The sequence below is a fragment of the Monodelphis domestica genome, chromosome 8, assembly GCF_027887165.1.
Source record: "Monodelphis domestica isolate mMonDom1 chromosome 8, mMonDom1.pri, whole genome shotgun sequence".
In the NCBI taxonomy this organism is placed as follows: Eukaryota; Metazoa; Chordata; class Mammalia; order Didelphimorphia; family Didelphidae; genus Monodelphis; species Monodelphis domestica.
Window position 1 is genome coordinate 10,801,726 of NC_077234.1, and position 17,289 is coordinate 10,819,014.

The 17,289-nt window shown below is 45.1% G+C and overlaps 1 protein-coding gene across 4 annotated transcripts in view; it reads right to left on the reverse strand.

Moving 5' to 3' along the window:
* Positions 1 to 17,289, reverse strand: part of FARP2 (FERM, ARH/RhoGEF and pleckstrin domain protein 2) — an 85,995-nt gene that overhangs the window by 34,022 nt on the left and 34,684 nt on the right. For all 4 annotated transcript variants that reach the window (XR_008914271.1, XM_056808604.1, XM_056808603.1 and 1 more), the window contains exons 5-8: positions 11,773 to 11,851; positions 8,142 to 8,239; positions 5,566 to 5,680; positions 2,322 to 2,469 (exon numbers count right to left, since the gene is read on the reverse strand). Coding sequence is in view for 3 of the 4 variants with exons in the window: in XM_056808604.1 (XP_056664582.1) it covers positions 2,322 to 2,469; positions 5,566 to 5,680; positions 8,142 to 8,239; positions 11,773 to 11,851 (440 nt within the window). In the remaining variant the exon portion in view is untranslated. The remainder of the gene's footprint in view (positions 1 to 2,321; positions 2,470 to 5,565; positions 5,681 to 8,141; positions 8,240 to 11,772; positions 11,852 to 17,289) is intronic.

The window sequence follows — 17,289 nt, forward strand, 5'->3', positions numbered from 1 at the left end:
GATGCTTTTCTGGCTTAGAATTGAGACTAAGAGAGAAGGTAAAGAGTTTTTTTAAATGGCTTATGATTGATTAGCACTTATGACGACTACTCTGTTGTAGCCTAGAATTGTCTATCCAATCCTAAAATAGGCTGCTGATGGTTATCTTGCCTTTTGGGGACTTAAGCAATAAGGCACACTTTCCTTGGCACTTTCTCTTCAAGGAAAATCCCTCTGGGAGTTTGACATCCCAAGAGCTTGAGCCCTGAGCAGTGCTCACGGGTAGGGGCAGCCTCTGTGGGAAAAGCAGTTCTCTTCCAGGGTCTTTGGATTCTCTTTCATAACGACAGGGAGAGGAAGCAGAAACTTAAACTGTGTGCTTCCTGTTCATATACAGAGAGAAAGAGAGATTTATAGCCCAACTTGACTTCTGGATGCCCTTGGTCACTGGAGAAACTAAGAAGAGCCAGTAAAGGCAGCCTTCCAGCTGGTCACTGGCCACTTGACCACCAACCACAAAATTGCTTCTTTGCTGAAGGCATGTAGCCCTTGAGGGTTTTAAATGGACAATGCTTTTAAACCCTTTATTCTGGGACTCCAGGCCTTGAGGCTGGGAAGGTCCTTGTGTAGGATGCTAAACTGCCAGGGGACCCCACAGAAATGAATTCCAGCTGCTGGTTTTGCTTCCATTTTTCTCCTTTTAAAAATAGAAAATTACTACTCCCGCCCTAAATCAAGAGGAATAACTGGTAGAAATGTCAGGGTTATGAAGGAAGAATGAACAAAGCAAACATCTAAAGTCCTTGGGCTTCACCCTCTCTGACTGGGAGCAAAGTGTCAAAGCTTTTCAGACTCAGATCCATTTACTATGGTACTTTTGTCCCTGGCTTTCCAAGGTTGTCTTTTTCAAATTACTTTTCTTAATCTTTTTAGAAGCTGACCTCTTTTGGTGACAACTTAATTTGTCTTTCTGCTAAGGATATCTTGCCTGTAAACCAGTTCTATGTTCACCTGCTAAACAGAATGAGTCCTAAGCAGGAAATGAAGGTCCAAACAAGGTATGTATATGGCACAACTTGGTAAAATCACAGGAAGGAAAGGAAAGAAGGGAGGGAGGGAGGAAAGGAGGAAAGGAAAGAAGGGAGGGAGGGAGGGAGGAAGGGAGGGAGGGAAGGAGGAAAGGAGGAAGGGAGGGAGGGAAGGAGGAAAGGAGGAAGGGAGGGAGGGAGGGAGGAAGGGAGGGAGGGAGGAAGGAAGGACAACATTCTTGTTTACTTAAAAATGTAATAAAACAGCTAGGTAGCTCAGTGGATATAAAGCCAGGTCTGGAGTCCAGAGGTCCTGGGTTCATATCTGACCCCAGATATTTCCTAATAATAATGGTGTAACCCAACTGCCTAGCCCTTACTGCTCTTCTGCCTTAGAAATGATATTAAGTAAACCCATGTTTAGGAAAAAACAAATATAATAAAATCAACATGCTAAATTCAACACGTAAATTGATTCTGACAGGTTGAACTCCAGGCTCAGATCTACGAGATGAAATCAGGATAACTATAAAGCCTCAAATGTAGGCTCAAATAACAATTACATAGTTATGAGGAGATCATTTTAAAGAAAAAGATCAGGGATTTTAGCTGCCACAATAAAGCAACATTTTCACTGACCCAGATCACACAGGGTTATGGTCCTAGAGAAAGTGAAAAAGGTCATCTTGAAAAGCAGAGGACCAAAATGCCCAAGTGGCCAGAGAATCTGTGCAACCCTGGGTTGAAGTGGGTGCACCGTTTCACAGGGGACAGTGACAAATGAAGGACAGAGGGAAGAGAAAGATGACAAGGCAAGAAATGATGTCTCCAAGAAATGGCTGAAGAAACTGGGCCTGCTTAGCAACGAGCCGCCATCAGCAATGAAGAACCGCTGGAGAATGATGGTAGACCTGAGGCTTACTATGTAGCAAACACCAAACACTTGTTAACATTTACTAAAGGGCCTCACTTGATCTGGTGGAACTCACTGAGGCAGATCTTTATTCAAACACAAACTCTGGACTTACAAACAGCCCAGGCTGCTCGTCAGAAATGCCCAAGAAAAACTGTTAAGTAAATCCATGTTTAGGAAAAAACAAATATAATAAAATCAACATTTTATTTAATCTTATTAATTTTACTTAATAAAATCAACTGGGTAAGCAGCCTCACTTGATGACCTCTGAGGTCAAATAAGTCTTAAATTCTATGAATTTAGACCACACTTTTACAGACTTAAAAGGAATAAATTAAGCCTTGAAGATTCGAGGCCTTTTTGAGCCATTAAACAGCCAGTCCCCATGGGAAACCTACCTGGAATACAAGGACTCCCATGTGAGAAACAGCCAGGTTAATTTTGGTGCCCTCCCGATCGGAGGCCAGGTGAAACCTGATACCGTACATCTCTAACTTCCGAGCAATTTCAAGTACCTGGAAATCGGACTCAGCAGGTGTTTGGCCCCTTTAGTGGAAAACAACACAAGTGTTTTTAGATTTTTAGAACAAAGCTAAAGCTAATCTGCCTTTTAACAGTCAGACTTACACAAGTGATCAGGACGGCTCCGGATTTTCTATGGGAGCTGCTCCCCACAGACTGAAGAGACTTCGTCACCCCGGGGTGATTACAATGACCTAGGGCTCTGCTTCCACTGTGGAGTCATTTGGGGGCTTGGTAAAGTGTCATCTTTGGATTCACTAAACATTCAGGATGTTTGCGGGTGATGCTGACAAAGTGTCATCTGCTATCGCCACACGCAGAAAACCGCACATCTCCAGAGTACCAAGCGTTTCGGGAGTCGGGAGGCATCAAAGCTCAGGAAGATGGATTCCCTACCTAAGGATCTTTCCCAGTCAAAGTACGGAGCCGGCAACCTCTGCCTTCTAAAAGTCAGTGATGAAGCGTTCCCTCTTTAGGGAATTTCTCACAGCAATACTATGTCACAATAGAGAACCAACTGTGAGTTCTGGGATGCCATTTGCCTGGCACTGGGGGGACACAAAAGCAAAAGCCCAAATCTAACAGCCACTAGTAATTACAAACCTAAATGTCATGACCCATCAATGTTCTTCTGTTAGCACAGGTCTGATCAGGTCACTCCCCTACTTTATCAACCCCAGGGGCTCCCTATTGCCTCTAGGATCAAATAGCTTTCAGAGCCCTTGACAACCTGAGCTCTCTCCTTCCTACTTTTCCAGTCTCCTCCCACCTCCCTCCCTCCCTCTCTCCCACTTACTCAGCAATACAGGGACACTGGCCTCTTGGTGGTGCCTTGAACCAGACCCTCCATCTCCATATTCTGGATATATTCAGTGGCAATTCCCCCATTCCTGAAATGCTTCTCCCTCCTCATCTCTGCCTCCTGGCTTCCTTGGCTCCTTTCCAAGGCTGCCTTCCCAGCATGGAAAGTCTTTCCTGATTGTTCTTAATGCTGTAGCCATCTCTCTCCTGATTATCTCCAATTGTTCCCAGTCAATAAATATTCATTAAGTGCCTACTATGTGCTCTAGCACTATGCTAGGTGTTGGGGACAAAAAGAAAGCTGCTCAAGGAACTCCCAGTCTAACTGGGGAAACAACCTACAAACAACTAGGTACAAACAAGATAGTAACAGGACAGATTTCCCCCCCCCCCCCACCCTCATTTCATTCTCCATTATTAACCATCCCCTCCCCCAGCCCCACCCCCATCAGCCAAAAGCATGAGACATATTTATAAGATTACATGACCAAAGTGGAAAGTTATTTCCAGATCCAAATGAGCAAAAAAGTCTTTCCCCATCAGGGACAAAAATGTTGGCATGACCAAGTGAAGAACTTCAAGAAATATCAGAAATGAGACACTACAGAAAGAAGGTAGGATTTTCTTTTCTTGTAATCATCAGCAGCAAAGAGGAACTAAAAATACAAAATGTACACAGACTCAGAAGAGAATAACTGGGTACTACCTGGCTGGCAGAGCTAAAATCTTCAAGCTAGGCCTAAAAACAAGAGAAATCTAAGAAGGAGCTGTGTGGTGTTCTAACATGGAATAACTTTTTTCCCATTTTTTAATTTAATTAATTAATTTAGGACATTTTTCCATGGTTATGATTCATGTTCTTTCCCTCCCCTCTTCCCGCCTCACTCCCGGAGCCGACAAGCAATATGGAATAAATGTCTGAAGTCTCAAATTCCAATGATGCTGAATGCTACAGAAACTAATTTGGTCTTAACCTAAGATTCTTTTTAAAAAGAGACACTGCTCCCATCCTCTCACCTTGGACAACATCAGGACAAAGATTCTATCTTGGGGACTTTTAGTAGAATTTCAAGTTACACCAAATCTCTCTTCTAACATTCTCTTTGCAAAGAAGAGGCTTCTGGTCAACTTTAGAACCTCCTGTCAGTACAGACCCCGGCCCAGGTTCATGCTGCTCTTCCACTCAGGTGAATCCTCAGTCAATTCCCCCAAAGGCCCACCGCCACTCAGTTGGGTTTGCTTGCTTGGCACCGGCCCCTACTCCCCTTTCCTCGGTGGGACCTGAGCCCATCCCTGGCCTCTAGTGTCCAGCAGCTCCATGACTGAGGCAAGGACTGTGACTGCTGGTGGACACTGAAATGAGGAGCTACTATAAAGCCACAACTTTGTAGAAACAAGCTCATCGTCAGGATCTTTTCCTTTGGTCTCCCTGGGCCTACCCTGAGGTGGGGAGGGGAGAGAAGGAGTGACATGGCGAAAAGGGAGGAGAACCTCATCTGAGCCTCTCCGGCAGTCCGGTGGTCCGTAGGTGGCCCCCAACACGCGAGGACTGTGGGGCCTGTCAGCCTACAGCTGAACACTGGGTGTGGGCCCTCCCGACTCGGAGGGGATCTCTGAGAGCAGGACTGGTTGGCCCTTCATCAGTGCCTTTTAATGCTTTTTTTCCATCGCTATATTTATCCTATCTACACAGCTAGGCTCACACCTGAACAGAGAGCATCATTACACAAAAAGACACAAACATTTCCATTTAGCAAACCACAAACTCGAGCTTATGTTAACCTCAATTTATGGAAATGTAAAGAGCGGCTATGAATGTCCATTTAGCATAATTGATGTTTATAAAAGCAGGGTGGCAAAAGGGTTAGAGTCCGGCCTGGCGTCCAGCCTCAGACAGTTCCAAGCTAGGGGCCCCAGAGCAATCACCCCCGCCGTAACCCCTAAGACGACTTAAGTCACCTCCACCTGGGAGCTCCCTCTTCTTCTGTGGAAGGAGGGCTTCGAGGCATCCTTCTCATTTCCTGGACATCATCATCTCCAGAAACTCAATGAACCCCAAACTCTCACCTTCTCCTGTCACTTGAGGGCAGGGACTGTCCTGGGCTTTTCTTTCTATGCCCAGAGTCTGGCACACAGTAGAAGCTTAAGAAATGCTTAATGACTGATTCTTTACTGACTTTTTTCTTTGCCATTCTTCCTGCTCTGCCTTTGTAATAAGAAAAAGCAAAAACATCCAATCTAGCCAAGGACCAAGTAAACAAGTCCCCCCTCCCATGATTAGTTAATAAATGAAACACAAAGCTCAGAACATTTGCTTACACGTGTTTTTGATGGTTTTCTAGGATCCTCTCTTGAATCCGGTCTTGGTGGGGCACGTATTTATTTGTTTTAAGGTGTTCCCGGTCTGTAACTTCTTCATAGTCCCCTAGTTCCGCTGAGGTAAAACCAACAAAACAACTTGTTTAAGTTTTGGAAAAACATTCAATGTAGAGTCAGAAAAAGAGGTGAGATTTAGGCCAAATCAGGGGCTAAAAGTCTTTGATGACTCCCACGACACACTTATCAAACCAAAAAATAGCACCCCCTGCTCTATCCCCAAAGCCCAGTCCATCAAAATAACCTTCACAAAGCCTGAATTTGTTTCACTTTGCCAAAGCAGGGAGCAAAGGGAAAGCTGAACGGGAACGTGCCCAGGTGAGTCAGTGCCCTACGTCCTAATGCTTGGCCCCCAGCCCATGTTACTCCTCAGTGCTGGGCTCTTCCTGCCGCCATCTTGTATGCGGATGATGCCCAGCCCCAAAGAGCCAGGCCTCGCCTCTCTCCTGCCTCCAGGTCAGTATGACTAACAATATGGGGACTCCTCCAAGTGGAGGTTCTGGAAGCATCTCAAGCATGATATTTTCTCCCCAAGCCACCCCCAAATTTCTGAGACCCCACTTCAGACCCCGAGTCACCAGGCTCATACCATCAGAGACTGCCAAGGGTCACTGACTCTGACTGCCATCTCTCTCCCTTTGTCTGTCTGTCTTTCTGTCTCCCTCACGGGAGGTCATCACGGGAGTTTGCCTTTGCCCTTCACTGGTCTCCCTCCTGCTCCAGCCTCTCCCCCTCTCTTCCATCCTATACACTGCTGACCAATTGACATTCCATCTTTTCTTATCTAGACTTGGGGTTTCACTGTTGATGGAAGCTCCTGAGGAGGCTATTTGCCGCCAGTGCAGATCACTGTCACTTTCCTTAGAGTGCCTGCCCGGGCCACTGAGAAGTGAAGGGACTCCAAGGACGCAAACCAGCGAGAGCCCAGAGCGCCATCTTCCCCGCGCCACTCCTCCCAAGGTTTCCAAGACGGAATGCAAACTTCTCTGCTGCACACTGAAGGCCTTGACCATCTGACTCCTGGACTTCAGCCCCTACACCTCCTAGCTCAATGTCCCTGGACAGCCTGGCCCGGCCCTCCATGCCCGCAATGTCCTTTCCATCTATTTCTGCCTCTTACGGTCCCAGGACCAGTTCAGGAGTCACGTCCACATGGAACCTCTCTTGAGCTGGGCAGTGGCTGGCACTCCTCACCCACTGCTGGAATGATTTTGGTTTTCTATTTCTATGTTTGTGTCTTATCAAGCTCGGTAAGGGCAGCAGCTACTTCACTTTTTAATCTTTGTCATCCAGGGTCCTGCAGAGAGTACTTTCTTCATTAACGTTCAATTAATCGAAGCCAATCTGAAAACTGATCCTGTCAGTGTCTGTAAAATTGGACCACAGAAAGCAGATTTCTTCTGCTTAGCTGCCCTTCCCGACTCAAATTGAGGGCAAGGCCCTGCCAAGTCCTCCCAAAAGTGGCGAGGCCCATCCAGCAGGAGGGGGGATGTAGATATATTAAAGAATCTCAGCCCTGGTGGTCACTCACACTCACATGGTGGTGGGCAATGAGGGAGGACAAATAAAAGGTTACCTATCCTTTCTCCAAAATGTCTCCAACTTTTACATTTTTTTCCTTTCTTTGCTTCCAACCCACACAAATAAGTTTTGTTTTCTGATTTATAATCTCAAATTTATGTCTTTATCATTCTTTTAAAACTGGATTATTATTATCATTTATAAACTCTTTACCTTCTGTCTTGGAATCAATAGTAAGTATTGGTTCCAAGGCAGAAGAACAGCACGGACTAGGCAACTAGAGCTAGGTGACTTGCCTAGGGTCACATAGCTAGGAAGTGTGTAAGGCCAAATTTGAACCCAGATTCTCTGACTCTATGGCTGGTGTCTTATCTACTCTGTTACCTAGCTGCCCTCCAAATTGGATTTGTTCCTTCCTTCTTCCCTCCCTCCTTCTTTTCTTCTTTCTATACCTTCCATCTTAGAATCAATACTATGTATTGGTTCTAAGATAGAAGAGCAGTGAGAGCTGGGCAATAGGGGTTAAGTGACTTGACCAAAGTCACAAAGCTGGGAAAAGTGACTGAGTCCAGATCTGAACCCAAGACCTTCTGTCTCTAGGCGTAGCTCTCTATCAACTAAGCTACCTTGCTGCCCGCACCTACAGGTATTTTTTGATTGTTTTGCTGCTTTTCAGAGGTTTTTGCCTTGTGTATTTACAACCAGATTTGATTTTGAAATACCTGCTATTTCTCGTGAAAGTCCTTCCTTTTTATTTGTATCAAGGTTTGAAAAAGCATTTGCTTTCTCTCTCCTCTCCACCCCCACCCCAGTTTATTCTGCCTTTGTGTTTCACCAAAGTCATAGAATTCAGGGCCAGCTCTTTCCAATGTGTGACTTTTCCATGGTACTAAGGGGTTCCTCTGGGCATGTGCCCACTCTCTGGCCTTCTCAGGGGCCAGCAGGCCCAGGAGACCCTGGCCAGTCAGCCACAAAGCAGTGGTGAGAGACCTACTAACATTGCAAGAGGTGAGAGGTCAGGAGAGCGGCTGTGCTGTCACTGCAGGGCAGTCTTTCCTCCATTAAGTCTCTCTTGATTTGCAGGGCAAACAGGTATCTGAGGAAAGAGGATTTCACAGTTATTTTTAGATACAGACACTGAATCCCTGGGAGTGACAGCAAGAGAGTCCCCGAGGGCCCTGAGCAATGGATGTGGCAGATGCCTTTGAGCCAGCAAGCTGTCCCAGAGGCCACAACACGGCACCTACTAATCAGAGAAAAACTGGAAATAAACTTGGCCAGGCTGAGGCCCATCTAGAGACAACCGGCCTTGCTGGCATCCATTCACACTCAAGACGTGGCATCGCCTCTCAAAGGCAGTTTTAGAAACTCGTGTGGACGTCTGTTACACGTACAAAACTGCACCCACAGTGGCTGTCCTCAAGGAAAAGGGCCCAAGCCCAAGCCAATACCTGGACGGTAGGGTTCAGTTCAACATCACCCTCCTCACTCCCTGCCACAGGACAGGAGCAGGCCTGGCTCCGGCATCATGGGCTGCCCCTTCGCCAAGGCCCTCGCTGTACAGCTGTACACTCTTCTGGGAGGCAAATTCAGAGTCACGATTTCCATTCTATTCACACACCCATTTTGTCCTGGGTACTTAGAACAAAGTGTATTTAGCTCTAAAGGCCGTATTTCAATCACTTTAAAAGAAATAAGACGGCCTTTTATTCACCTTCCTTATCTTAACACCTTCAAGTTTTTAAAAGATGAAATATAAATGGAATAAAAGTCCATGAAAAAGAAGCACATGGCCTGGAATGGAGTCGTATTTTTCCTAACACTGCATCACTAACAGTACAATCAGTTTGAAAAGGAGGAAAAAGTGTAATCTTTTTCTCACTTGAAACTGCAGGGAAATTTCAGGCTCTAGGAACCTGAGCAGGCAATTTAAAGCCTCTTTGGAACACAAAGGTTCATCACATTTCCTGGAAGAATTCAATGGCATTAAAAAAAAAATATATATATATATATATATATGACAAAGAGCTCCCAAAATAATCAGGGTCTAGTTAGTCAGTCAGCTAACATTTATTAAGCACCTACTATGTGTCAGGTGGTGGGCCAAGCAGTGGAGACACAAAGTACACTCCTTCTAAAGGTGGCAGCTGAAAGCAAGTAGCTTCTTATGACCCTTGGATTTTTTCAGCATTATGTAGCCCATTTGTAAATCTTTCCTAACTATGAGACTGCAAAGTCTGGGTAAACAGGATCAGGGACAGAGGTCTGGAAGGGGAGGAGGTAATGTTCTCACTGTACCGAGTAACATCTTTCATCCATACTGGACTATCCTATGGTGAGTTCTGGGTGACAGAAAATCCTCTCCATAACAATGATCAGAGGGGTGGAAGGCAGGACCCCTTTCTGTTGGGCTAAAACAGCATCCCCTGGCTGAAATTCTTGTTGAAATTTACTTTCCAAGGCAATATAATATCATATTAAAAGTCACTTTGATGAAGACTTGCTCCAGCATTGCCAAATATAATCTTTCTAATGACACACATCCTCCACCATCCTGTTAAATTAATGAAAGCACAAAAGCACAGGACTGCAGTAGTGTCCCATGGCCAAAATCAGATTTCTCAGCCTCTTTCCACTATGCCTTTGCACTATCCATCACCTCTCTAAGTCTGATGGAAGAGAAACCATCCAAAAGCACCATAGAAGACATTTGCTGGATCTTTTATTTATTTTTTAAAAACTTTACCTTTAATCTTAGAATCCATACTAAGTATCAGTTTGGGCAGAAGAGCCATAAGGGCTGGGCAACTGGGGTTAAATGACTTGCCCAGGGTCACAGCTAGGAAGTGTTTGAGGCCAGATTTGACTCCAGGTCCTCCTGTCTCCAGGTCTGGTTCTCTATCCACTGAGCCACATAACTAGCTGTCCCTGTTTTATCATTTAAAACTACTCCTACAATATGATAAACAGCCTATAGAGATTTTTTTTTTAGTTCAACTCCTTTGTGTCAAAGATTAGGCAGAAAATGTAGGCCCAAGGAGGGGACATGACCCTTAAAAGACCCCATCAAGAATATGGGCCAGGAACAAGTCATGAACTCGGGGATTCTGATTCTCAGGCCAGGCTCCTCCTCTTTCCCTGCAAATTTTAAGAGCATCTTGTTGTCGAAATAAGACATACCTATCAGGCATACGTGACATCTTTGCTCAAAGATTTGTTTACTAGTCTTTCTAAAGACAAACATCATCTAAAAATGACCTTAACTAAAGGGGTTTGAAAAGTACATTTAACCTCACCCTGACACCAAAAAACGTCACATCGCTTTAATTGACATCTGCATCAAACAGACTTGCCTATCGGATGTGTGGATATGAAGAGAATTTATGAACGAACAAAACAGAGACCACTGTGAGTTGTAAAATGAACGATTTTGATTACATTGAATGAAAGGTAGCCAAGATTCGAAGGAAAGCAAGAATTAAGGGAAATGTTTTATAGTTTCTCAGAGAAAGGCCTCAGATCTCATAGAGAGTGGGAACGTCATCAAATTTATAAAACTATGAGTCAGTCCCAAACTGAGAAATGGTCAAAGGATATGAAGGCAGTGTTTGGCAGAAGAAATCTAAACTATATGTAGTCATATAAAAATGCCCTAAATTATTACTGATGATGAGAATGAGATGAGAAATACAAACTCAAACAACTTTGTGATACTATCTCACACCTATCAGATTGGCTAAAATGGTAGAATGGGGAAATGACAGATGTTGTAGATGCGGAAAAATGAGGACCCTTATACACTACCGGTGGAACCATGACATGATCCAACCATTTTGGCAAGGAATATGGAATTATGTGTACACCCTTTGACCCAGCAAAACCACAATTAGCTCTACTTTCCAAGGTGATCAAGGAAAAAGGAAAAGAGCCTGTATGTTCTAGAATATTTATAGCAGTTCTCTTTGTGGCAGCAAAGAATTGGAAATTGTGGGGATGCTCATCAATTGAGCAATGGTTGAATAAGTTGTGGTTAATGATAGTGATGGAATGCTACTGTGCCGGGAGAAATGAAGAGCAGATTGATTTTAGAAGAACCTTATGGAAAGACTTGCATGAAATAATGAAGAGTGAAACAACCAGAACTTGGAGAAGGGAGGTCCTGAATTCAAATCTGGCTTCAGACACTTCCTAACTGTGTCACTTCACCCCCACCATGTAGCTCTTACCACTGCCTGTCTGCCTTGGAATCAATACTCAGAATGGATTCTAAGAAAAAAGTAAGGGTCTTTGTTTTTTAAGAGAGAATGTTGTATATGCTGGATTATATGATGAGTACCTGTAATGACTACATTACTCTGAGTATTACGACTATTCCTATCAACTACAAAGGACCCTATGAGGGAAGATGCTCTCCAGCTCCAATGAAAGAAGTGATACATGGAAGTATGTCTGGATGTCAAATGTTAGTCTTCTCTAGTGAGCAGGGGGAGGGAGGGAGACAGTTAGTTAAAAAAGACCATCCTAAATCCTCACTCCAAAGTCTTACATCACTGGCTTTTTAATGAGCTCCAGAATCTACAAGCACATCTTCTTTCCATTCTTAAATGTTTTATGTTACGGTTTCTTTACCTAGTATACTCTTCCTGCAATTGTCCTGGGTCAGGCGGGAAAAACTTGACAGCTAGCCGAAGTAGCGTGCTCCTTGGCCCTGCGACAAAAACATTTAGAAATTCCACAAAGTTACTTTCTATAGACACATAAATACAAGCTGAACTTGGTGCTTTTGAGACACTATAAAAATGTCATCTTAAACCTAATTAATATTAATAATTCTCCTTGAAAAGCATTTTGTGAGACTGAGTGCTTTTATCGGGATTTTTTGGTGTTAGGAGTAATGGGAGATGGGAGTCTAGACCTGTGATTTCATCAGTGCAGGGAAATTCCGCTTTTTTTTTTAATTTGGAAATTTTTAATTAATTAAGAATACTTTCCCATGGTTACAAGATTCATGTTCTTTCCCTCTCCCTCCCCCACCCCCTCCCCCATAGCTGACATGCAATTCTACTGGGTTTTACATGTGACCTTGATCAAAACCTATTTCCATATTATTGATGTTTACACTTGGGTGATCATTTAGAGTCTACATCCCCAATCATATCCCCATGACCCATGTGATCAGGCAGTTGTTTTTCTTCTGCATTTCTGCTCCCACAGTTCTTTCTTGCTTCTTTCTCATAAATCCCTCAGATTGTGCTGGGTCACTGCGTTGCTGCTAGTAGAGAAGTCAGTTACGTTCGATTGTGCCACAATGTATCTGTCTGTGTATACAGTGTTCTCCTGGTTCTGCTCCTTTCTCTCAGTGCAAGGAAATTCTAATGCATCTGGGTAGCACAGCAGACAGAGTACTGGGCCTGGAACCAATTCCCCGAGTTCAGATGCAGGCTGAGACACTTAAGAATTATGTCAGCCTGGGCAAGTCCCTTCTGCCATCTGTAAAATGAGCTGCAGAAGGAAATGAAGCCAGTGACCAACCGCCACCATTCTCTCCTGGTCTGGGTCAATAAGGGCCCGCCACCTCAGAACGGCTTCCTTTCTGGCCTCTCCGTTGCCCTAACCGCTCGGGATGATGCCGGCCTTTAAGGTGATCAAGAGCCCGCACAGCCCAGGGAGGGGGGAGGGCGTACTGCGATCTCCACCTTGAAGACCGGCTGTAACATGACTCCCGGGGATCACAGAGCTGCTCCTACATGTCCACACCAGGCCTCTAGTTGAGGTGTTCTGGTGCACAAGCTGGGACTGTGGACACTGCCAGGCTGCCCTGACTAGTCAGATCCCAGCTAGAAACACGCTCCCATCACCACCCACCACCACCATCAAGCCGATTCATTAATCATTGAAAAAAAACCACTGAAATGCCCAATTTTATTTTTTTAAAAATGTATTTTTAATGGGCTCACCAGCTCAGGTAAAGGGCAGTAGAGAGAGCCTGGCCTGGAGATGGGAGGTCCTGGGTTCAAATCAGCATGACCTTAGACACTTCCAAGCTATGTGACCCTGAGTAAGTCACTCACTCCTTCCTCACTGCCTAGTCCTTACCACTCTTCTGCCTTGGAATGAATGCTTAAGGGGGGCGGGGGTGTAAAAAACAAACAAAAAACTCCACCAAATGACCCAAAGACAATTTTAGCTTCTGGCCTACTCTAACCCAGAGAAATATTAGTTTGTTCTTTATTTATTCAAAAGTCAAAACTGACTTTCTACTCAAAATTCCCACTCTGGCACCTCTAGAGCTAATCCATGCAACAACTTCAGGTACGCATTTGCTGGGTGAGCCTACAAAACCAATGACTCCCCTGGCTGCCGTGTGCTTCCAGCTCAATGGCCTATGCGCTTGGGCAGGTCAAGCAGAAGCCAAGGATGATACGGTCAAAGTGGGATCTGGATTGGACTGGTAAACTGGGCCACCATCAGTTATTTCCAGGGAGAGCTTTAAACAACTAGATTACAGTGTAATGGGGAAATCGTTCCCCAAATTAATAAGAATACAAGGCAACATAAACAACGTCACTACGTAGCCTTCTGAGTCAATATGGCGCCCGCTAGGGTCCTTATGTGTGGGTAAGTGGCCCCAGCTCTAGTTGAACCCCACTGCTTTTGAGAAACAAAAGAAATACTGTCATCGGTACGAATGGGAGTGAATGGGATTATGGAGCACAGAAGTGGACGCCTATACAACATTTGTCAAGAGTTTATCACTACACTGAATCCTTTAAAACTTTTCATCACATTCCTTAATACTAGGAAAAATTCAAATATAATTTCAAAATCATCTGCAGTTCTGGCACCAGCAGCAGAAGTGCACTTTAGATGAAGATTCTTGTCTAGAATTTCATTTGCTGAAATCATTCTTGTTTTAAATCCTTGCCTCTTCTCAGCTTCTAATCTAATAACAAGTATCAGCTCCAAGGCCAAAGAGGGGTGAGGGGTAGGCAGTGGGGGCTAAGTGACTTGCCCAGGGTCACCCAGCTAGGAAGTGTGTGAGGCCAAATTTGAATCCAGGACCTCCCATTTCCAGACTTGGCTCTCTATCCACGAAGCCCCCTGAAATCTTTTTCTAATCAACAGGCTTGAAGGTGGTTTTCTCCTTAAAATGACACTGGCTATGCCAAGAGAATGTAAGTTCTGGAGGGCAGAGGCTTCCCGTTATGCACCCCACATCTTAATAAATTACCAGTCCTTATTAGGCACCAGCATGAAAGCCATGTGGGAGGAAAAGGAAGAATGCCAGCTCGCTGTCAGGGGAGGAAAGTTTGGAGAAGAGATAGAGCCCCTGGAAATGACTGAGCAACTTGCTGTTGGCAGCATGGACTAGAGGAAGGAGACTGGAGAGAGATTAATGAGGAGGCTACTGTAATCGTGTGCGGAGGCAGGCTGAGAGGTCAAGGAAGAAGTACCAGGCACACTGTGCTAAGCACCTTATAATGATCTCATTTGAGCCTCACAACAGCCATTACTGTTCCCATTTTACAGATGAGAAAACTGAGGCAGACAAAGTGACTTCCTATTTTCCTGACTTCCCTCCATCCATCTCTTTATTAGCTGGCTGAACTAGGACGGCTGTGATCCGAGTGGAAAGGAAGGACGCGGGTGAGAGACATTACAGAGGTGGGAGGGCCAAGCCTTGGCTATGTCCACTGAGGGAAAATGAAGAATCAGGAACTCCACAGTTCCGTGCGCTCAGCTGGGACTTTGAGCGAATGGGGGGAAATCACAAGAGATGTGGGCTGTGGGGAAAGACACCAAATTTGGTTTGAGTTTTGGGCGAGATGTCTCCTACAAGAAGCCAACAAGGGAAGAGACTTGCTCAGTGTCACTGAGCTGGTAAGAGGGAGAGCCGAGAATAGGGCAAAAGCCGTTTAACTTCAAAAACTACCTCGGGCTCTTCCTACTGTAGCTCATTCGAGTTTGGGAGTGCCAAGTAAAAAGAGGAATCTGGGCTCTCCTCAAACCATCTGCTCTAGGAAGGCTGACCACCGGCCACCTGGGCACCCCCATTCCGGGGTGGCTCTGAGCCTTCATCTCCCTTACTTTCTTCTGATTCAGCCCTGTAAGCCCTCACAGTCACCATTTATATAAAACTACACATCAACTCATTTGGGGTTTAAGTTTAGTTTGAAACGACAACTTGAAAAAGTCTAAAAAAGGTCAGGAGAACACAAATGTCTGCAAACGCTTCCTGAAATGATGACAGAGCAAATGCCAAGAAGCTCCAGAAGGCTTAAAAAAGCAATCAAATGAAACTGAGAACAAAATAAAGGCAGAAACTAAGCCAGGACCTGAGGAATCAGTAGAACAGAGACAATACCATAGCGAGGGATGATCGAAAGGGAACACAAAAATGTAGCAACCAAAAGAATCAAATAAAAGAACATTCGAGAGCCGCACAACACAAGAACAGTCAGTTAAACATGTATTAAGCGCCTACTGTGTCAGGCACTGTGCTGGGTGCCCTCAAGGAGCTCACAATCTAATGAGAGAGACAAGAAAATATATGTAAACAAGCTCTGCCCAGGATAAATAGGAATGAACAGAGGGAATTTAGTTGGGATTTAAAGGAAACTGGGGTAGGGGGGGGCAGTTGGGTGGCTAAGTGGATTGAGAGCCAGGCCCAGAGAGGGGAGGTCCTGGGTTCAAATCTGACCTCAGACAGTTCCCAGCTGGGTGACCCTGGTTAAGTAACTTGACCCCCATTGCCTAGCCCTCACCACTCTTCTCTTGATTCCAAGACAGAAGGTAAGAGTTTAAAAAATAAATAAATAAAATAAAGGAAACTAGAGGGATCAGGAGTCAGAGCTGGGGAGAGGAGGCTAGAGGAAGGGTCGTTTGTGGAATAGTTAGGAGGCCAGGGTCACTGGATTCAACAGTATATGTTGGGCAGGTTTAAGAAGAAGAAAGGAGCAGCTAGATGGCTCAGTATATAGAGTCAGGCTTAGAAAAGGGAAGTCCTGGGTTCAAATTTGACCTCAGATACTTCCCTGGCTGTGTGACCCTGGGCAAGTCACTTAACCCTCTTTGTCTAGCCTTTAATGCTCTTCTGCCTTGGAACTGATACTTAGTATTGATTCTAAGACAGAAGGTAAGGTTTTTTTTTTTTTAAACCAGGAGAAGATTGGAAAAGAAGGAGGGGGGACATTACAGAGGACTTTGTTTCATTGGATCCTGCGGGTGGATCAGTGTTTGAGGAAAACGAAAATCTATCAAATGAATATAAATTCTTCATCTGGCTTTGAAAGCCTGTCACTCCCTGGCCCAGTGATGGCGACCCTTTTAGAGACCAAGTGGCCAAACTGCAGCCCTCCTGCCGCAGGTGAGCCCCCACCTTACTCCAGATGGGAGAGGGAAGAAGTGCTCCCCTTGAGCTGCTGGGCAAAGGGTGCAAGGAGAGGGGGAGAGGAGCAGCCCCCTCCAGGCTCCCACACCACAGGTTTGCCAACATGGCCCTAGCCCCTTCCTACCTGGTGAGTCTTCTCTCTGTCCCACATGCCATGGCCCAGCTACCCTGGCCTTGTTTCACACACTGTCTCCAGGCCTGGAGGCTCTCCCCCTTCAGCTCCTCATCTTCACTTTCTTACTTCCCCCAAGTCTTGGCTCAAAACCTACCTTCTTCAGGAGCCCTTTCTGCACCCTCCTCCATGACTGCTGCCTTCCTTCAGAGGTGATGAGCTTTGTCTATGTCTCACGTCAAACACTTCCCCATGCTTTCTCCCGTGAGAATGTAAGCTTCCTGAGGTCAGGCACTGCGGGTTTCTTTCTCTTTTTTCTCCCTCAATCCTCCCGTTCGCCCCCTCCCCAACTTCCAGCACCTATCTAGGTGGCGTGGTATCTTCCCTCCTTAGAATGTAAGCTACCTGAAGTCGGGCTTTGCCTTGCTGACTTGTATTCACAACAGCACCAGATACATGGTTAGCATCTAATAAAGATTTTACATAAACACCAGCAAAGAGGAAGCAAAAATGAGACCTGTTTGCAGATGACAGGATAGTATATAGAGAAAATCCCATGGAACCAACTAGAAATTAAATGAGATGGCTAATAACTATAGCAAGGCAATGGGATAGAATGGAAATATGTACATAATCCTAGACA